The 21,783-nt window shown below is 38.2% G+C and overlaps 2 protein-coding genes across 5 annotated transcripts; one reads left to right on the top strand and one right to left on the bottom strand.

Annotated features, from left to right (window-relative positions):
• The first annotated feature begins 154 nt into the window (after positions 1 to 154).
• On the top strand, positions 155 to 8,210 carry LOC113212990 (E3 ubiquitin-protein ligase Nedd-4). 2 transcript variants are annotated; one of them, XM_026431887.2, is made up of 17 exons: positions 155 to 367; positions 848 to 927; positions 1,026 to 1,107; positions 1,179 to 1,217; positions 1,300 to 1,460; positions 1,542 to 1,731; positions 1,887 to 2,011; positions 2,096 to 2,264; positions 2,350 to 2,722; positions 2,807 to 2,865; positions 2,953 to 3,018; positions 3,103 to 3,332; positions 3,440 to 3,561; positions 3,655 to 3,895; positions 3,973 to 4,201; positions 4,286 to 4,455; positions 4,531 to 8,210. In XM_026431887.2, exons 1-17 carry the CDS (start codon positions 254 to 256, stop codon positions 4,631 to 4,633), a joined length of 2,553 nt encoding a protein of 850 aa, XP_026287672.1. In that variant the 5' UTR covers positions 155 to 253; the 3' UTR covers positions 4,634 to 8,210. The 2 variants fall into 2 exon arrangements, with proteins under 2 accessions (XP_026287672.1, XP_052122419.1); XM_052266459.1 differs by lacking the exon at positions 155 to 367 and adding an exon at positions 532 to 553 and having other exon boundaries at positions 1,026 to 1,106; positions 1,177 to 1,217.
• A 4,163-nt stretch (positions 8,211 to 12,373) lies between these two features.
• Positions 12,374 to 21,603, bottom strand: LOC113212991 (far upstream element-binding protein 1). 3 transcript variants are annotated; one of them, XM_052266460.1, is made up of 16 exons: positions 21,436 to 21,603; positions 20,652 to 20,721; positions 20,481 to 20,573; positions 20,216 to 20,374; positions 18,486 to 18,563; positions 17,569 to 17,698; positions 17,316 to 17,493; positions 16,299 to 16,472; positions 15,918 to 15,965; positions 15,721 to 15,837; positions 15,305 to 15,511; positions 14,852 to 15,217; positions 14,446 to 14,778; positions 14,064 to 14,360; positions 13,852 to 13,992; positions 12,374 to 13,142 (listed from the first exon to the last, which is right to left on the bottom strand). In XM_052266460.1, the coding sequence occupies exons 1-15, from the start codon at positions 21,517 to 21,519 to the stop codon at positions 13,864 to 13,866; spliced, it is 2,463 nt and encodes an 820-aa protein (XP_052122420.1). In that variant the 5' UTR covers positions 21,520 to 21,603; the 3' UTR covers positions 12,374 to 13,142; positions 13,852 to 13,863. The 3 variants fall into 3 exon arrangements, with proteins under 3 accessions (XP_052122420.1, XP_026287673.1, XP_052122421.1); XM_026431888.2 differs by lacking the exon at positions 18,486 to 18,563; XM_052266461.1 differs by lacking the exons at positions 15,721 to 15,837; positions 15,918 to 15,965; positions 16,299 to 16,472.
• Between the last annotated feature and the right edge of the window lie 180 nt (positions 21,604 to 21,783).

The following is a 21,783-nucleotide window of genomic DNA, read 5'->3' as shown; positions in this document are numbered from 1 at the left end:
ATGTTTCTACATTAATACACTCAAACGTTGAAAATGTAAAAAAATCAATTTAGTGTGTGAAATTTGATCTGGTTTTTCTTTATGCTTAAATTGAAATGTAATAAAAACATCTTTACTGTTGCCTAAACTATTCCATATCGACTGAGTTTTGTTTGTTGCTAGAAGGCATCGTCTGCCTATGTATTCGCTATTCGCTAACAATCAGAAACACGCAGTGTTCTTAGATTTGTAACATGTCATTTTAGTGTTCAAAATGCATGGCAGTCGCCCACCTTCTGTGAGAAGGAATAGTTTGCCGGCAAGTAGGCTACTAATGGCCGGTCAAAATGAATTCGGCTGCATTCCTGCTCATGGTCCTGCGGGGACGGTACGTAAGGACAAGCCTATAGGCCTTTTTCGTTCTCAACATATCTCAGCTACAAGGCCACTTCGATAAGGTTGCCCATTTTCCTGCACTGTAATTTTCTGTCCGAAATTTCAGTGCATTGTCGCCTCTAAAAATTCAGTTAATGTTGTTTCGCAACGGTTTTGACACTCACGGTGTTGACGTCATGTGATTTTCTCACTCTAGTGCTTCTTTAAGCTCCTCTGTGTTGATACTTAAATTTATTACTCCAAAAATTAATAATTCATTTTTCTTGTGTTTGAAGCGTTTGAATCATATTTTTTGAGGAATGCTCATACCATTTTATTACAATAATCATCATAATTTGCAAAGTCATCAATATTTTTATCAGCTCAGTTTCTTTTTGATTCGACAATATTTTATTTACTTCTGTATCTGCTTGGTCTTAATGCATTTACATCCTCTAACGTTTCACAGTTCATTTTCATTTTTTAATTTTAGGCTGATGGAAGCATACGCCGTCTCCGTTTAAAAGTGGTTGCTGGACACTGTTTAGCCAAAAAAGACATATTCGGTGCCAGGTACTTTTTTCTATCTCACCCTTAAAACTTCTTTTTTTTTTGTCTCTTTATTACAACAACTATGTTTGTTTACAATGTTTTATTGTTTTTCTCCCCAGTGATCCATATGTAAAGCTAGATTGTCTGACCATCAATGGTGATCAAACTATTGATTCAGTTCTTACTAAAACAAAAAAAAAGGTCAGTTCCATAATTCATATTTGGTAAATTCTCTTTAACTCATTCTTGCTCAAAATTTTAATTTTTTCCAGACTCTCAATCCAGTATGGAATCAAGAATTTGTCTTCAGGGTAAGTTATTACTGTTCCATTTTTCCAGGTATGTCATTCTAACTGACAAATTTATTTTGCTCTGCTCCTTCCACTAAACCAGGTGAAACCTGCTGAACACAAATTGGTCCTTCAAGTGTTTGATGAAAACCGACTTACTCGCGATGATTTCCTTGGATTAGTTGAGTTAAATCTCCAAAATATACCCTATGAAGCTGAAGGACGAAGTATTCCATCCAAACATTATGTGCTATTACCTCGCAGGTAAGACTTCATGATTCATGATCATAAAAGTTTCTCAACTTTATTGGATGTAACATTTCGGATATAACTTCCTCATTGCAGTAGTGCCAGGTCTCGAGTAAAGGGACACCTAGAACTATATCATGCATGGATGAGAGAGCCAGGTGCTACTTCTTCTCAGGAAGAGGGCTCTGGGCGGTTAAGACGTCTTTCTGAGAGGAGTTCCACTGAAAATGATTCTACTTGGGAAATGGTTGAGGCAGATCAGGCACAATTGGAAAGACCAGCTCAGGTATGCTTGTACAAAACATTAGCCAGCATCAGGAAAAATGTTTTAAAAAAACACAATTTTTTTCATGGAATTCCATGAAATTTTTAAACTTTGTAGTAGTTTATGTGTGTGATTTTAAGAGGTATGATAATGATGTTGATCTAATCTATGTTTAGTCTGGAGATCGAGAACAGTCTATTCACCTCCCACTGGGATGGGAAGAACGACTGGATGGGAATGGGAGAACCTACTATGTGAATCATGTGGCACGAACAACTCAGTGGGAGAGACCAACAGTTAGGTAAAACCCAACCATTCACTAAATTTTCAAAATTGACCTCACCATTTGCAATGTGATATTACATTAAAATCTGTTATTTCACAGTGAAATTAATGCAGGATCTGATCAAGTTGAGATTGCAGCTGTTGAATTTCAGAGAAGGTTCCATATCAGTGCAGATGAGGATGATCCAAGTAAGAGAAACAGTGCAAGCTTAAGCCAAGGGAGTGATAGTGTTGACAGTCCAAGTTCCTCTCGTAGAGAATCAAGCAGTGTAAGTAATTTAATTTAAACAAGGAACATGTGAGCAGTGCACCATTTGAATGAAGTTGTGTGGGATTGACTGATTTATATTTCAGGCACCAACTTCTAACACAGATGGTGATAGTACAAGCAATACAGCTCTAAATTCATCAGCCAACTCCACTATAAATTCTAATAATGATTCAAGTGATGTTTCCACTCAAACGCAAGGTGGAAACTTGAGTTCTGCTGGCCTGCCACCTGGCTGGTCAATGCAGATAGCACCAAATGGCAGGATGTTTTTCATAGATCACAATGAGAGATCTACATCATGGGTTGATCCTAGGACAGGTCGCGCAAGTCCCATGCCAAACCCACCATCGACACAACCAACTCTGAGACAGCAACCTGCTGATGAACTTGGACCACTCCCTGAAGGCTGGGAGGAAAGAATGCACTCTGATGGGAGAATATTTTTCATAGACCATAGTAAGTGTTATTTCATTTCCCCATTGCAATAGTGTATGATTATTTTGTACAGCCCAAATTTTGTATCCATTTGTCTATCTCCAGATACACGTCAAACACAATGGGATGACCCTAGATTATCAAACCCTCAAATTGCGGGTCCTGTAAGTTCAGTTCAATGTAGTCATTTCCCTTATTTTTCCTTTTAAATATTAACTTTTTTTTCCCTTGTTTGCATTTTTCTATTCTAGGCTGTTCCCTACTCTAGAGATTACAAGAAAAAGTATGACTTCTTGAAGTCACAACTACGAAAGCCTGTAATACTTTTATGAATATTCTTGTTTTTGTTCTTTTTGTTATAACAACTTTTACCCTTCCATTAAAAATATTTAATGTTTCAGAACAACGTTCCCAACAAATTTGAGATTAAAGTACACAGATCTAACATCTTAGAAGATTCGTATAGAATCATCAGTAATGTAAATCGAACAGATCTCTTAAAGACAAAACTTTGGGTTGAATTTGAAGGGGAGGTTGGTTTGGATTATGGTGGTCTAGCCAGGGAATGGTTCTTCCTGTTATCCAAAGAAATGTTCAATCCATACTATGGACTATTTGAATATTCTGCTATGTAAGTGCAATTCTCTGTGACAGTATTTTTTTTTGTGTTTCCATTTGGTGATGGCAAATTTGTTTTCTGTTTAACTACACTGTGTGTTATGTTTTTTTTTTTCCTAGGGACAACTACACTCTTCAGATCAACCCATTGTCTGGACTTTGCAATGAAGAGCACCTTAGCTATTTCAAGTTTATTGGACGTATTGCAGGAATGGCAGTCTACCATGGAAAATTGTTAGATGGTAAATATCTATGTTTTGTCATAACCTGCAGCTGATGAATATCAAACTATGCTAATTTTCTAATTTGCCAATTTGCTTCTTGTGTGTTTGTAGCATTTTTCATCCGTCCCTTCTACAAGATGATGCTGGAAAAAAATATTGATCTTAAAGATATGGAGAGTGTGGATAGTGAATATTATAATTCCTTGCTGTGGATAAAAGAAAATGATCCATCTGAGCTTGAGCTAACATTTTGTGTAGATGAAGACAGTCTAGGTCATACATCTCAGCGGGAGCTGAAACCTAATGGTGCTAATGAACCAGTCACTAATGAGAACAAAGATGAATACATTAGGTATATTTCTGCACCATATTATTTCAAATTAATTCAAAACAATTTTGATAAAGCAATATTCTTTTCTTTTTTTTCAGTCTTGTAATTAAGTGGCGTTTTGTGTCCCGAGTACAAGAACAAATGAACGCCTTTCTGAATGGTTTTAGTTGTCTTGTCCCACTAAACTTAATCAAAATCTTTGATGAGCATGAATTAGAACTACTAATGTGCGGAATCCAAAATATTGATGTTAAAGATTGGAAACAGAATACTCTTTACAAGGGTGATTACCATCCCAACCACATCACCATCCAGTGGTTTTGGAGAGTATGTTTTCATCACAAAGTTTTGTAAGAAATACTGAGTGTTGAAATCAAACTGTTTTTACAAGATTTTTCTGTGTTGAAACAGGTGGTGCTCTCATTCAACAATGAAATGCGTTCCAGATTACTACAATTTGTAACAGGTACATCCAGAGTGCCGATGAATGGTTTCAAAGAGTTATATGGAAGCAATGGTCCTCAACTATTTACTATAGAGAAGTGGGGGAAGCCATCGAATTATCCCAGGGCTCATACTTGGTAAGGTAACTTGAGTAACATTGTTTCTTCATGAAGCCTAATGAAGACAACCTTAAATTCTGTATTTATTTTCAGTTTTAATCGTTTGGACCTTCCACCTTATGAAAATTATCACCAACTACGTGACAAGCTCATAAAAGCCATCGAAGGATCCCAGGGATTTGCTGGTGTGGACTGATTCTGGAAGTGAGTATGAACTTAAGGGTAGCAAATATTTAAATTTTCATATCAAATTTTACTAGAGCTATTTTAAAATGGGAGACACTAGTCTTTCCTTAGATTATCCTTATACGTATGTATCTATATACACATATATATGTATATGTTACGGTTAAAGTCTGCAGGTCTTTTAATGTGTAACTGGCAGATAGGTTGAAGTCCCCAGATGGGAACATTAGCCGGGTAATGTATATATACATGTGACGATCTCTGATCAATGATGTATTCTACTTAATGAAATAAGGCAAATCTCCAAGAGTGCACTTTTTTAAAGCAAAAATACCAACAAAATGTTTTGGTGGGGTCCAATATTACTGTCTGGTTTTCCATCCAATTAGGTATAGACAAGCATTTTCAGGTGCACTCTTTAAGCTATTATTGTGCAATATGTGTTATAATTTCGAGTTACCAACAGGAACAACTAGAGTCCATTTCTTGTTTGAGGTCAGGACCAACACGTCCACAGGAATAATGTACAACAAAATGGCACTTCAATGAGAATGTCCTCAAATTTAGCTCCAATGATTTGGTCGTATATTAACACATGTGTCTGTTATGTCCACACTGTGGACATAACAAAGTCCTGTAAGGCTGTTAAAAATCGATCTACAATACCTTGTGTCATTTACCTCCACTGAAGTATGACTGTTATTCATAACCATAAATATATTTGGTACAGCGAGATTTATGGAACTCGATAAAGTCTGTGCACACCAGGGAAAACATTCTAACACAATACACGACCATACAATGTGTTTGAACAGAATTTTGAAAACTATCTCTGGATTTTCTAAAAGTTTCTTTGGATGAATGATGAACTACTAATAGATGGATAATCATGGATTGGAGTATTATTCATCACACAGCTCCTGCGCTTTTTCTCCTGTCTCCGTCATATCTGCCATGACAAGGACCAATGATGCGCTATCTTGATGGACTTAATATATGTTTATTCAAATAAGAAACATATTTTTGGGGGTGTAAACAACGATCATACTTCAGAGGAGATTTTTTACTCAAGGTTTTGCTTTTGACAGCCTCACACAACTTTAAAGATGTCAACAGTCTGGACATTACAGACCTGTTCGTTAATTTAAGTTCAAATGATTGAATGTATTTTCGGAATTTAGCTTAATTTACCTCCAAACTACTGCGGAGCGATTTACCGTGGACGTGTTGGACCTCCGCGATCTGTGTATGTTAATCTCTAGAAACAATGAGAAGTATAGGAAACTGAAATCTGTGCAATTAAACCAGTGAGGAAAGGTTTATGTGCCTATTTTATGAAGTAATTTGAAAATGAGTCTGGCATTTTCTGGCAATTAAATTAGAAGAGTGTGCCAGTTTTGTCTTTATGAAGATTAGCTAGCTTTGCTATTTAACTTCAATATTTTTCATAGGTCAAATTTCTATTTGTTGTCCATCCTGCAAGGCAGTTTAAATTTTTATATCACCTATGTATTAGATTGTAGTGTTGGTGCAAATTGAAGTCCACCATTTACTGTTATTGTTAGCATATATGAAACAGAAACCTTGAATATATGTATATCTAAGAAAAGCAATCTATACTTCTAAGTAAAATCTGTATTTTGAAATTTGTATGATAAAACGGTCAACACATTTTTGGTTCATGATTTGATGTTTTACCATATGTCTAGTTTGAGACTTCTTTTATGATTGCTTTTAACATTATCTACTATCCATTTGCATTTGTATTCTATAACCCTGCATGAAAAGCAAATTCATTGCCTTCAATTTTTAAGCTTGACCTAGGCTTATCATGTATTGGCCATATTATTTGTCGTCAATTTTTTCTGAAAATTGAATGAGTTTTATCCTTTTAATTTTGAAGGTTTTTTTGTGTGTTAGTTATTATCTTTGTCTTTATTACCACCATACAATTATTGATATTTTCTGATAATTTTGCATTAGTCTACCCTAGATTGCTATGAACAGGCTGTTGTCAATCCCCCTTTCTAAATATGAAATTATAAAAAAAAATTGACTTACTTTATTCTTAGGTACTGCTGGCTACTGAAGGCAAATTCTCTAAATTTTAACTACATTCCATAGCCTAACTTCATTTTACAATCATATTATATCATCGCAAACTACTGTTTGCATTTGTACAGTTGAGTGTTAAAGTAAAGGCCATTGGGCCAAGTTGAATTTTCAAATTTTCTACTGGTTTAAAACTACCAGGTCTACTGTTCTGTGATGCTCATTTCATGTAGTGTACATATGTAAGCATTCTACTAAGTTCATTTATTCCAGTGTGTAAATATTAGCACGAATATTTTTTTCATGAAATTTATGTCATATTATGTTCTTAAGATGTTCTTAAATTATGTAATTGTTATGTAGCTAGAAACATCTTCAGGCTCTACACATCTGATCTTGGTACTTCTGCTTTTGTTCCATTTTACCAACAGTATATCTGTGCTCTTTAAGATTCGGACGAGTTGTATTTAGCAATGACCATATATTTTGATTTCAGTCAGTCACAGATTCCACGCATTTGGATGCTCTACTTGGAGGATGATATAAATAAGCACACTGTGATGATGAACGCGCTATTGTTCCTCAATTCATTTTTACTCACAAGGCAATTTGTAAAGCTTGTCAAATGGAACTATTCAAATTCAATGAAAATCACCGTGTGTACTGAAATTGTGTATACATTTCACTGTTATATTTGTTTAAACTTATTCTGTTACTATCTATTTTAGTCATGTCATATTTTTAATGGATATTGTATTACAATTGAGTTGTATTATAATTACATTGTTATTAATGTTGTTATTGCAATTGTTACTTCTTTGAATTGGGATCAATTATCATTCAAGTACGACTTTCCCTTCTCCTTACTGAAAGCGTCTAGCTGCTATTTCCGATGGTTATTCTGAATGTCGATTCAAACCATTTCATAACCATGCAAGTGCATTGAAAGCATACATTACTATTTAACAGAAAATACAAAGGAAACTATGTATTATATGCCAGTGTTAACACTTTAAGTTGGACAGACTAGGATGATCTTTTCCTACAAATGCATCTGTTCAAAATAAACTTAATGTGCTCAAGAATTCTAGCATCATGAACTTCACAATTTAATAAGAAACAGCTTGAAGTATCGGCAGCGGGATAAAAGAGCAAAAGTGGAATTAGGGATCATTCTCATTTATTTTGGAATATTCTTAGAAATGTGAGAATCTAAGCAAGAGATGTCTTCCATCTAAATTGACTAAAATAAAGTAATATACTAGACTCGGTTGGGTGACAAAGCCCAGCTTATGCTTTCTCCAAATAGGAAGATCTCATTTGTGCAGAGATGTGTTAGGAATTATTGGCCCATGAATGTTCCAGCAAGGAGAGGAGCTGTGACAATGCATCCTATCTAAGTGATGTGAAATAGATTGTCTCATTCAGTTGTGAGAGATTGATTCTTAACTTTGTGTAAACCACATAAAAGGTAGCCTTGTATGTGATCTAGATCCTATCCAACGAATTAAAGAATTATGGTGCTTCTGTATAAATGACTTCTAAGGAAAATCTCCTGCTTCCCAGCTCAAAAGGGACATAGGTAAACAGAATTACGAAAACACAAATTTTGGTTTTAGCATTTTATTGTCAAGAAGAAATATCACAAATTGAATCCACATGCTGAGGTTAAAAGAAAAAAGGTAGCAATTACTCAACCAAGAGTAGCAATGCTCAAACCCAAACCTTTCAAATTAAATACTCAAAAACATTTGGTCTTGTAACTTCACGAAATAATCTTTGAAAAAGCTGATCACAGTTAGCAAACTTTAGAGCTCAGTACTAATTTGAATTACTTACCTCAAAACCACCTTGACTAGAGGGCCAGTCCAAAACTCGATGAACCTCAGGGGAAATAAAGAAATTCAATAGCACAGAAAGAGCAAAATGCAGTCTGATATAAAGTTATAGGACATCTACTAATGCAAATGCCGAGACAGTTCACATAAACTATGCCGAGTGACCAGACTTCATAACAGACAGTGGGGAAATATGTTGCACAATACAATGAAGCCCAATTAGACTGTTCATTTTAAGATACAGAATTCAACATTCTTCACAGAATAATTGCTCAAACTATCGTAGCTGAAGAAAATGGTAGAAGTTGTCAATAAAAATATGGAAAAGAGAAGTAACCTTTTGTGTGCAAGAATGGAGCAGAAGCAGAGGTGAAATAATTTCATTGTTTCTGAAAATAATTTTTTAAAAAATAATTGAAAACTGGAAACCACATTGAAGAAAACAAAATACAAAACAGAAAAATTTGATTGAAAATGGTAAGAAAGAGTGCAGCAAGCAGTAAGTAGTTGACACCATCAGAAACTCACAACTCAAAACATTTCTGACATATAGGTATTCAAATACTGAATCTGATAAGACAGTTTTACTACAGTACATTCTCTTCCTATACACAATAAGCAGCTCAAAAGTTCATTTCTGCAATGAAGTTGCAAGAGACATATTGCCACAACCTCCTAATAGGATCACAAGGTTGCAGAAACAATCTAATAAAGCAGCTGATGCACAAAAAGCAAATATAATGATAAAAACAAATTCGGCTTGAGATGCATTGTGTGATTTGTTGTGTTTCATAACATGCAACAACTGTTCAGAAATAAAAATGGCAAAAAACCAATCAAGTACCACCCTCGAATACGAGCAAGTCAGGTAGCGAGAACTAGGAGAGCAGACCATGAACTCCACAATAACAAGGAACAAGGAAAAAAAATCCCTCATACATATTAGGCGATTTCAACAAATCAGTGCAACAGTTCGTGAACCATAAGAGGCTACCCTAAGGTTCACATAGGCACAAACGATTTTTTTTTCTTTTGAACAAACACGTTTGTAATGATTTCTACAATGATTGTGTTACTTTACTGAGTTGAAGCAAAGCTATGGCAACATATATACATAACACAGTCATTGAGCATAATACGTCACAGTACTTAATTATTAGGCTCTCATCAACCATTAACTGTTGTACCAAAAATATGAGAAAATGATTTAATATTAAGACATGGCTCAGATAATCACTTTTGCTACAACTCAGTAATAACTACTAGCAATCGGCACCAATGTAAAAATCAGGAAAGCAACAGGGTTCCCTGCGCCATTATTCCTGCATCACCTGCGATCATTCATGCAGTGAGAAAGCCAAACAAATATGTATCACACAAGATGTAGAAGATATAACTATCGATGTAAGCAAAATCATTCATGCCAGCCCAAAAGGCTGGGTACCTGAGCTCTGCAAAGGAGGCAATAGTAGATCTACCGTACCATCAGAGCAACCATTCTTAGATTAGATGGACACTGCTTATGCTGGGAAGTTAATTTTCTGCTAATGGAGGGAGAGCTAGGCAAAGCATAACAAAAAAAGTGCACAGAACTATTTGAGTTTTAACAGGCCATAAAGACGAAGACAAGCAGTGTTAAAAATGAACAAGTTAAGAACCTGGTACAAAGTCAGCATTTCCTAAAAATACATGAACTTTGTTTCCACTCATCTAGCAAAATAATGAGCGCAATATTTGTTTTATACCTTAGGACCAATCAGAAATGGAGGGAAGTCCACGACGAGTAGAACAAAGCCGATGACAGACTGACTACTGCATATTCTTACAGGGGCTGACCTCATCAAGCAAGTAAACCTGGCATTTTTTACATAGTAACATGCAAAGACCGCAAGGTAAACAGTGCAGAGGGATACTATTCATATTTAACTCAACTCAAATCTGATCAATTATTCTGAACAAAGTAGATAAAGCCTGTGACCAATTCAGAAGACTATACTCACCTTTGGAAGAAAGGAAGATCTAAGCTCTCAAACACACAAACAACAAAAAGTGTAAGAGGCTGAAAGGGCACCACTCACCTCACACTCAAACAGCATCCATATCAACACACAGCATTCATTCCAACTTCAAGAAAAAATAAATAAAAATAAATAATCAATTGCCTCTAGTCAGTGTTTGAAAGTCTTATGCCTGTTTAATAAAGAGAAAGGGCAATGTGGAGGAAGGGAGCCACCCAGAATTATTTGAAGCGAAAGAATCTCACATGGAAAGGAAAGGTATTTAAGGCAAAAATTTTGAATGATGCCATTAAAACAGGTGGGAAATAAAGGAGAGATTTTCAAGTAACACTAGACAAACTGAGAAAGTCAGCATCATTTGACACTCCTACACCTCGCATTAAGAATGGGGTACAATACAAGCACAAAGCACATCACATTAAAAACCAATCAGCAGTGGCAAATCAATCTTCATCACAACAGATTTCACCATTAAATTGGACTGAGCTTGCAGATCACGGGCGCAGCAGAGCTAGCACCTACTCCACACGAAGACAAGCACAATAGACATATCCCTAACAATGGGCAAAATTCGAAGGCAATACATCTAATAACTGTCTTTGCAAGAGCATGAAAAGGCCAGGTATGGGGCAACTACCAAAGTTTTCCTGATGTTTAAGAACAAGAGCAATACGACAAAACAATACACACATCGCGCTGGTGTTTGACACAAGCACCCTGGGGCAGGATAAAACTCACCATCTCCCAGGCACTCCATTGTGTTAAAACAAACACATTTGCCAAACTTGCAACACTCATGTTTATCTTGGTGCTACCTACAGTATTTTAAAGAGAGTAGGGGTAAGACTAAACAGGAAGGAAAGGTCTCAAAAGGCAAATAGACTTTAAATCTGTATCTACAGCACACATTGATTTGGGGCAAAATTTCACCCACCATTCACAACCCACAAACATAACTAGCTAATCTCCAAGATTCGCACTGCAAATACTTTGCGAAAAATTGCTAGGATAGAAATAAAAGAACTGAAACTTGCTAACTTTAACTCAAAATTCCCTTAAAAGTATTTTTTTAAAAAAGGGAAGGGTGGACAAATTTAAACGAAATACTGTTCTTAATTAACAGTGTATTATTGGACTGGTATTTACAACACACAAAACTGCCCATTAAAACCTAAAACAAGGAGGATGTGTAATTCAAGATCATAAGGAATATGGTTTGTGGAAATCATTATCTTGCAAACAACTTGTTTCATGTGAGAGTCAATTTAGCAGTCAACCATTACAAGAAACTTGAGTGAATCATTCTCTTATCTACTTACTGCTCAACCCATTCAAAGCAAATTATGAACAGTGTCACACACCACTCATAACCATGAGGGTGAGTATTTAACACTGAAGATGTTAGGAATAAACCGAGGAGTCATTTAGACTTCCAACAATTCACTTCATCCCCATTCCTCACCCCAAATATTTCCTCCCACTACTTTAAATTGATTTAGGCAAAAAACCATGACTTGCATAGAAAGAACCTTGTAAAGTGTAATGTAAATTCTTAGCTTTGTTAGACAAGTGCAACACAGATGATGTAGTACACACATCAATAAAAAATTTGCAGCATTTTAATTGTTAAAAAGTCTGAACTCCAATCTCATCACACTGACAGGAAAAGCTGTCAAGAATTGAGTTTGGTGCCACATTGTCAACAATCAGGTAGCAAAGGGCAAAATAAGGTCAGGTAACTTTCATCAAATAAAACAGAGGGGAAGAGATGGCCATCCCGACAATCTCCAGGCGTCGTCTGCTGCCACAGACCTGGGGGTTCAGGAATAACAAACCACCATACAAGTTATCAGGGACATTTTAATATTTAAAAACAATGCAAGAGGAAAGAACGGAAAGACATGTTACAAGTAATACCCTAATACAATGATCAACATAAGACATTTTAACTTCATTTAACAAATTGAGCTACAATATCTTATTTTACCTCACCACAATGAGCACAGGGCTCAGAGATCACGTGCTTCTTGATGGATGAATGATGAACACGTCCTTGGCTGCCCTTGCCATTTGTAAGGGAAAGTTTAATTTGAAGGAAGAAAAAGAAAAAACCTCATTTGCAGTCAAATCTTAATATAAATAATGGACTCTTCTACGATCAATATGTCAAACGAAGGGGGGGAAAAATGAGAACTTAATGAAAGAGCAACACTGTGAAATACTTTCACACCCTATCACATACATTCAACAAAAATGAGGGCAAAAAATTATCAACATTGTGTCTGAACATCAAGCAAGTCAAAACAACCACTGAGCTTCATCCATTGTCAGATGAAATTAAATAACTTCAAGACCAGGTGGAGGAACTATCATAAAAAAGGAAAAAGTTACAAAATATTTCAGCAGTTAGCATTCACAGAACAAAACATGATTCCAAATTAGAACTCCCCACCAAATTCATTCACAAGGGATGCATATAAGTATTTTTAAATATATATATATATAAATCTGATTAAACGCTGGTATAGATTCTCAATATGGTGCAGTACACTAGGAATAACAGTGATCTGATTGGTGGCAGAACACGCAGACATAGCAACAGCAGGCCAATCTGTAAACACACAGAACAAGGCATGGTTTGTCACAACATACATGGCACCTCTTGCCTATAAGCCTAAGAGTGTTAATAATATCGGCATGAGGTAGTGATTCAACTTCATATTTGCAAAGATGAAGATGCAGTTTCAAGGCAGGTGAGAAACAGGAATGGATCTTCTAACCCGTTTTGAGGTATATTAAGAGTTTATCATAATTTTCCTTGATTTTAAAATTGAACTGCAAGAGCTCAAATACCACAAATATTGGAATGTGATAAGATTTTAATTTTAATGAGTACACACATTACAGAATAGATGATTGTGGAAATAGGAAGAAAAAGAAAATGAAATATCCTACGTATTTAATAAATCCCAACAGCAAATGGATGCTAACTTCAAGGCTAGATGTTGCAAATCCTCCAGTGAAACAATCAATTTAAGCTGGTTCAAAAATAGTCACTAGTGGGAATTACACATTAAAATGTGTTTTTAATTGTTTATTAAAAAAAAATAAAAAAATGTCTAGATATATATGAATGGAAGGAAGTATAGATACAAATGTGTTTCAAGACATGACAGGTACCATGCCCAACTCCGACATCCCCGACACTGCACACCTGTAAATAGGAGTCCTCCCCTTGCTCTACAGCCATTTGAAGCACGCCTAAGAACCACATCTCTGGCACAAATAAATTATTTTACCCTGTGTCAAATCCAACTTACACGTTCAGCAGATCAATTTTCGGGTCCGCCAGGTTGACCACCGTATGCTCCATAGCCAGGGTATCCATACTGAGGTTGTTGACCTGGTTGCTGAGGTGGTTGAGGTCCTCCAGGCGCTCCATAGCCATAACCAGCAGCCGCCTGCAAAGAGGTTTAGGTTAAATTTGCAATGCAATATAGGTTTCAATGCACTTTACACCACAAGTAATCACCTGATAGCCATATGGCTGACCATATCCAGACTGTTGCACAGGCGCAGCCTGACCTGGTACCTGAGGTGCAGCTCCAGCTTGTGGCTGGGATTGTACTTGAGCTGCCTTAGCAGCCTTCATCTGAGCTTCAATAGCATCAGCTTCCTTTATCTTTCCCACAGATCTGTAGTATTCTGCCCACTGGGCGCTATAGTCCGGTTGGCCATTTTGAGCTGCACCAGCTGCAGCTGGTTGGGGTTGAGCAGCTGGTTGAGGTTGAGCAGCTGGTTGAGGCTGGGGCTGTGCTGCTTGCATTCCCTTTTTGACAAAAGTTAGCATCATTAGGTAAATACCTTTATGGCTCTCTAGTTAAGCATCAAATGCAATCATGTTACTGATTTACCTTGTTTGCTTTCGCTTGCTGTTCTATCATATCGGCCTCACGATGCATTCCAAGAGAGCGATAATATTCTGCCCACTGAATTGAATAATCAGGCTGGCCAGTCTGAGGATTAACTTGGACGGGATTAGGTTGGTTTGGATCACTAGGGTGTGCCTGACCCTGCTGCCATTGGGGATACTGCCCACCCCATCCTTGAGCAGCACCGTAATGCTGAGGGGGACCGCCAGGTCCTCCCGGACCACCGGGCCCACCGGGAGGACCACCTGGGCCACCGGGAGGACCACCACTCATTGGGTACTGGCTTGGAGGGCCACCGTTTGGATTTCCAAGAGGCTGCAGAGGAAGCAAATGATTAGAGTACCGACTCAAACAATTTCTCAAAACACAAAAATTGAGGATAAATTACCATTCCAAGCTTATCCTGAATCAGTCGCTTAGCTGTCTCAATTTGGTCTGGAGAACCACGAATGAGAATTATTTTTTCTGTTGGGTTATTATTTGGTCTCCGGTCCATCTCACAATGAGCACCAGATTGTGAATTGATTTGTTTAATGGTCTCACCACCCCGACCTATCACAACACCACACTTGGTAGCAGGTATAGTGAAAGCCATCTCTTGCTTATCACCCATTGGTCCACCAACTCTTCCACCACCTCTATCCCAACCAGCCCTGTCATCCCTACCAAACTCTCGACCTCCCATGCCATCAAAAGGTCTGCCTCCAGGTCCTCCTGGACCCCTTCGCCCTCTGCCCATCTCATTGTCTCTTCTCTGCAAAAATGTAACAAAATAAAATTAGACATACTTTAAAAAATGTTTGCCACAAGGTAAAATCTACTTGATTACAAGAAAACTCACCAAAACGCTATCAATCAATTCTTCAATTCGCATTCTTGCTTCTTGAACTTGTGATGGCTTGCCAGTTAACAAACACTTCCTCTCTCCTGGCCCATCATCCCGTCCTTGTTGGAATTGAACTCTGGCTCCAGTCTCAGTTTGAATCTTTTTAATCATATCTCCTCCTTTGCCTATTACTACACCTACAGCTGCTTGTGGAACCAGAACCTGAAAAGAAAACAAGCTTGCTCTATATTAATGCTGTGTGAAAAAACAATGACCTTCACAAGGACTGTAAGTGCTCCCAATTAACATTACAAAGGGAAATAAATGTCAATACCTGAAAAGGACAAGAAAAAACAACAACATAATATCGCTCATAGGGGTGTGGCTATGCAAGTCGTGTTATGTTAAACCCTATCATCACAAAGACTCACCTCCATAGATTCTCCACCGCCCCCGATGCTCCCAGCACCACCACCACCCATATCACTGAAGTGGCCATCTCTCCGGCCACCGCCACCGCCGCCGCTTCCGCGGCCTCCAAATGCATTCTAAATCAAATGAAAGTGAAAGTCAGCTGCACACTCAGGGGCCTTGGTAACCAAGCATACATGCCTCCCATGCCACTTACCTGCATTTCCTTTTCAGCTATCAGTTCATACACCAGAGCTTTAGCATGCTGGAACAAAAATTGTTCGGTCAAGGCTACCCCAACATAAAGCCCAGAAAGAGAACCCAAGAGAAAGGCACTGATATTTAATGCACATGTAGCTGGAATATCTACTTCTACAACTGAATTTACATTTGTTTAGAAAGGTCAACATATTTTGCTAATGTCATGCATGTGGCTAGTTTGCAAGCATCAGATTTGAGTTAGTAACACTTCAAAACTTCAGAAGTAGAGCAAGAGATCTGAAAGGATCTTAAAATCAGCCCAAATGCATACTGATAATCAGTGCCTTGCCCCAGATTCAAAGCAGGTTTAAAAAAAAAGAAAGCAGATAGTGAATACCTCAACACTCTGAGGATCTCCACATATCCTTAGAGGTTTCTCTTGATCTTGATTCATAGAACCATCTTGAATGACTGTCATGCGGGCTCCTGATTTGTCTTGGAGCTGTTTGATAGTTTCACCACCCTTGCCGATGATAAGACCAACCTTTGGCCCAGGAACCATGATCTCCACCTGGAGGACAATAATATTCCTCCAATTTAGAACAGCTAAGCAATAGTGCAAACATGGTTCCCCAAATTTAGTAGCTTCTTTAATTTGAAATAGTAAACAAAGAATCAGACGGTCTATTTTTGATAACGGTTTGGTTAAAGTATTGCTTCTAAATACGTACCACCATGAAAAAAAAGCAAAGGCAAGAGAATCTTATTTTCAAAAAAAAGGGTACCCAAGCAAGCACAATGATTCAAGGAGAACAGAAAGCCAAGGCTCACTAGGAACAGCAAAAGGATATTTGGTTTTGAAAAGGGTTAACCCAATCCGATCATCAAACCCAACATAGTGCAACAATAGAGCATTGTCTGAGAGCATTTTACTCTCACATGGCTCTAATAAGAAGAGGAGTAAGAGACTAGCAATTAGCCCAGGAGAAAGACAGTGCCTATGAGTAATTGTAATTTGCTGCTGGTTGCAAATTGCTAGTTGCCAACCACGTTGTCTAGGAATAGGACTCCTGTTAAACTCTTGGCCTTGAACATGCACAAGTCCATCAGAGGCAAATTACTCACCTTGAAAGTTAGATGACCTGTTGGACTTACGATAAAACATGTCATGCAGAAGCTACATATAATTTGCTTACTCAAAGCCTTACAAGCAAAATTTGATCCAGTAACTAACATTACTGACGGAATATAACCCATAAAAAATAAAATAATGAAAATTCTGCCACACGACTTGCATAGACTATCTTAAAATCACATCCTTTGCAGGTAAAATAAAAGCCACACCCCAAAAATGGTTTACCTCGTAAATAAAAAAGGTAGTAAAATTCGTAAAAAAAAAAGGAAAAAATCTTACCTGAGTGGAGTTTCCTCCCATGTCGCCACCAAGCCCAGGTGGCATACCTCCTCCTCCGCCACCCCCTCCTCCCCCTCCGCCGCCGCCGCCGCCGTTTCCACCGTTGCCTCCGCCATTTCCACCACCTTCTGTTCTGCTACGTTGTTGTACGATTGAAGATATTAAATCCTTAGCTCTCCTGTTCAACATTTAAAGTGATGAGGACCATATTTGCATTGTACAAGCAACATTCAGTGTAATAAAAATAACTCACGTGATAGCTTCTCTTGAACCTGATAATGTGCAAACACGGTCAGGTTGTCCTCCACTGTCAGGAGCCATTTGAATTTTGCATCCTGATTCATTTTGTAACCGGGATATTTGCTCTCCACCTCTGCCAATAACTGCAAACAAAGAATAACAGAAATAATTCACTCATTTCAAAAGCTAATGTAAATGTGGTATAGGCAATGGTTAAAATGTGCCAATATGCACTAAGCCTACTAAGCTACAACAATTTAAAATAAAAAGGCAGGGGTTTGAGCTAAAGTTTCACTCTACTAAAATAAATCATGCTTTGATTCTTAAAGCAGTGGCAAGTACTGTTTTGATCCTTAGCACAACAAACTCTACTTTACTGTCCAAAGAAAAAGGAAGCTCCATAGCTTAGCATTGGAAACTGTTCTTGCACATTTACTAGAACAGAGCACAACTTCTACAGGCAATATGCGCATGCTAGCAAAACCCAAACCTAATCTAGTTATTTGACAAGTTGATATTGCATTTTTACAAAGATACTCTTTGACATGCACAGAAACAAGAACCACCGCAAACGAGTGGATTTGGGGAGATGCTGGCCGGTCCTCAATTTCACTCTAAAATTTAACTGTGATAATTGACAGTTTGCCTAGATGATAGGAACTTAAATGCCTTTCAACCCCTTTGTTAACAAAATAAGAACCTATGACACTTATTAAAACTGAGACCTCAATTGTCTATTCTGTTTGCGGATGACTTAATCCTGAGTCATGCAAATTTAATGCACAATTGTACACTTGTTATTTTAAGTTGGCTCAAGTCTACTTTGCTGCAAAAATACTACTATCAACAGCAAAGCACCATAATTAATATGGAGCCAATAATAAGTTATGATTTGCTTCCGGCCCTATCTTTCCCCTACACCACACTTACGGTGCCCAACCATCCGGTCCGGAACCAATATTTCTTCTGTGGTGATGGCGCCAAAACCCAAATGTGGGCCGCCACCATCTGGAACCACACACAGTCATCACATCGTGTCATGGCCCACATACAATCATCACCATGAAATTGCATATTTTTCAAAATAGAGCAGCAAAACATAAATGGGTGTTTAAGGGGGAGAGGAGAGACAAAAGGGCCATGTAAGAAATAAAAAAAAATGAAACAGAAAAATAATACATTAACATAACAAAAAATAAAAACAGTCTTTCCACATTTAGTTGAGCTCCACAGACTTCCAATGTGCTGAACAAATAAGACAAATTGAAGAACTAGAGGGTTGCCTCCAAATGCTGCAAAAGTGGAAGTGGAACAAGACATCACCCCAACTTGAAATAAAAAAGGTAATAACCAGAAAAAGGTGCCAAAACCATAGTTCAGCAAGAGTAAAATGAAGAAAATTAAAATACATAGTTGAGGGAGAAAGGGGCAAAGAGAAAGGATAGTTGGTTTCGGGGCAGGTTCATCAAGAAGCTGCAAGAAACAAAAATACACAATTCCATTGTGAATCAAACAGCTAGTCATGACAACTGACATGCTCAACCTCACTCGCATTCTTGAATTTACAAGACCAGGGTAACACAGAAAAACCAAAAAAATTGACAGAAAAGTACAACACAACCATCTTGGCAGAGAGGGATGGGGCGACCTCTCAGGTTAAGATAATGAGTAAAATAAAACTCTATGTTAACCACATGATATTTCAAGCTAAAATCTGTACAACCTGCTGAGATGGCATGAGAAGCACTCATTTTGTCAACTGATGAAACTAATGTTACCCTTCAATTAAAGACATGCTCACACACTTCCATTAACTTCGCATTACTGAGAGCACTCCACCTCGGGCATGCAAACCACATGTCCATTTTCATCTACCTGATCAGTACATATGGTGGCTATTAACTTCAACCTATCAAGCAAAACTAAAGGAGTAAAATAATAAATGTTGTTTTTTTTTAAAAAAAACCATCCCAAAATATAGCAACCATACACAGAAAAAGAAAGAAGAAAATATGTTAGAATTAAGAGTCAGCACAAGGAGAAGCATATGTTGACAACATCAGCGGCATAAGAATATTGGTCTGCAAACATGAAATGAACTGAACAAAGCTGTTACAGCGGGAATCAAGAACAAAGCCCTCCAGCAACTACCAAAACCACACTTCGTCAGTGAGTCAAAGAAAAAAGAAATACTATAGTTAACCCCAACAGAATACATAAAAATTGCAGAAGGCGATTTTTAAAGCAGATTTATTATAAAGCAATAAGTATTGAAAAAAAACTGAAACTAGGGAACAATATGATATTGAACACAGATTTTTCCCATGTAGGTAAATCATAAAATGTCATGCCAGTATGAAAGCTGTTGACAGGGGACTTCAGTTCATCTCAAGAAAAAATTACACATCACCATAGAACATATAGCCATCCCATGATGATTTCACTTGTATCAGAGAAAGAAATAAAACAAAACAACTAGACTGATAATTCATAGTTAATTTCAGGGCAAACATCTAGCAGAACCTATTGCAAACTGTAGACAAGCATCAAAGTGGCTGCAGCCACTCACCCACAAAATGTACATAGGTAATTAAACCAACACCGGTAAAACCTCTAAAGAGGAAATCCATCAGCATTGGTCATCAACAGTTGCGACTTACTCAGTCCCACCATCTTGTCCGGAACCCTGATGTCTTCGTTGTGTACGCCGCCGCCAAGGCCACCAAGGCCCAGGCCGCCCGCGGCTGCCGCAGCCGCCACCCTGGCTGCTACCGCTGCCGCCTGAGCCGCAGCCGCTGCGGCTGCGGAAGATGCGCCACCTGGAGCAAAACAGGCAGTTGACGTAATGCATAATCCACACTACTATGTATTGTGTGGAGGTCAAATGCTTTCAAACTAAAGAGCAAGACTCCAAAAAATGATTACCTGTTCCAGATGCTTGTTGGGCTCGAAGCGCGCTTAGTTGGGCCGATGCCACTGGGTCGTTAGTAACCCCAGCCACTTTCTTGGCTTCGGGTTCTAGAAAGTGATAACCATTGAGTAACTTCTAAATCTATTACAGGCATTTAATTGAGGAAACACTTCTATTAAGCATACCTGATCCGTCTTCAAGGGGTCGCTTTCCGCCACCTTCAGCAGTGCCTCCTGGATTTATTTTGGCCGCAATCTAAAACAAAAGAAGAACATAAAATATAAACAAACAATAATACTTGGTGCTAAAATAACAATACATAAGTCACGATATGAAAATCTGAGATTAAATACAAAAGAAGAGGGCAAAATAGACCAACAAAGAGGTTGCAGACTGAATGTCAGAAAGATCTAGGAACTGCAAGGTAAACTTGTACAAGGGAATGGCATAACAAACAGTAAAGGTCTTTGGCTTAGTGTTATCTTTGACAGAAACCCTTTCGAGAGGTTAAGGATACACGACGCCATATTGATTGGCTATCCTACTAATGCCGTTTAGGCCCCCAACTAAGATACGAAGATGAAGGAAAGAACAATAATCATCAACGGATAGATTATGGATTACAAAGAGTTGGTATTTAATAATTGCCTAGATTATCCATTACAATGAGAAAGCTACAAAGGAAAGCAAAGGGCAATGGAAAACGATCGGACACCCGGAACTTCACCTATCAGTCGCACAAATCTAAATACTACTAAAAGAGGCATAAGCAAGTGAAATACCACTCTAATACACAGGGTTTTAATCACATGTAGAAGAAACACTTGCTACATAATGTGGGAGAGCAGCGGGATTGGGAAGACACAACGCACTGAGGGACAGGGTCCGTCGGACACTTGGCATGTAAACACAAGCGGCCCAAACCGTAACCAAGTGAACTAGCATTATTTGACCAGATGCTCAAAGTACCTGACGCGCACGTTGAAGAGCTGAAGCAAATGCAGCACTTTGAGTGAAATTCTGTGGCGGCGCAACCGCTGAATAATCACTCATTGTGAATCATGAAGCAAGGGGATAAAATGGCGTCTTCACAAATGGCGGAAAGAGAAACAGGGGCAAGGGACGCTGTCCGCCGCAGTCGGAAGCGGCGTGGATCAAGGAAGCTCTGGACCAGTCGTCAGTGCAATGCGGCAGCCGTAAGAGGGCGACACAATCGAGCTTTATCATGAGAGAAGGGCGCCCTGGAGAAGAAGCAAACCCGGGGTGAAGGGGTACACCGATCACTTTCTCGGCACCGCACGGCCGCAAATGGAGGCG

This window comes from Frankliniella occidentalis, unplaced genomic scaffold (genome assembly GCF_000697945.3).
Source record: "Frankliniella occidentalis isolate FOCC.00 unplaced genomic scaffold, Focc_3.1 Scaffold39, whole genome shotgun sequence".
NCBI lineage: Eukaryota > Metazoa > Arthropoda > Insecta > Thysanoptera > Thripidae > Frankliniella > Frankliniella occidentalis.
Note: the sequence above shows the minus strand (reverse complement) of the source record. Positions and strands in the feature narration are given on the sequence as shown.

Excerpts from the sequence above, each read along its gene's own strand:
- LOC113212990 (XM_026431887.2), top strand. The coding sequence starts at position 254 with ATGCATGGCAGTCGCCCACCTTCTGTGAGAAGGAATAGTTTGCCGGCA. Across the intron at positions 368-847 it reads CTCATGGTCCTGCGGGGACG|GCTGATGGAAGCATACGCCG; the intron begins GTACGTAAGGAC and ends TTTTAATTTTAG. Across the intron at positions 4,456-4,530 it reads TATCCCAGGGCTCATACTTG|TTTTAATCGTTTGGACCTTC; the intron begins GTAAGGTAACTT and ends ATTTATTTTCAG.
- LOC113212991 (XM_052266460.1), bottom strand. The coding sequence starts at position 21,519 with ATGAGTGATTATTCAGCGGTTGCGCCGCCACAGAATTTCACTCAAAGT. Across the intron at positions 17,494-17,568 it reads GGTTCAAGAGAAGCTATCAC|GAGAGCTAAGGATTTAATAT; the intron begins GTGAGTTATTTT and ends AATGTTGAACAG. Across the intron at positions 15,218-15,304 it reads AATTGATTGATAGCGTTTTG|AGAAGAGACAATGAGATGGG; the intron begins GTGAGTTTTCTT and ends ACATTTTTGCAG.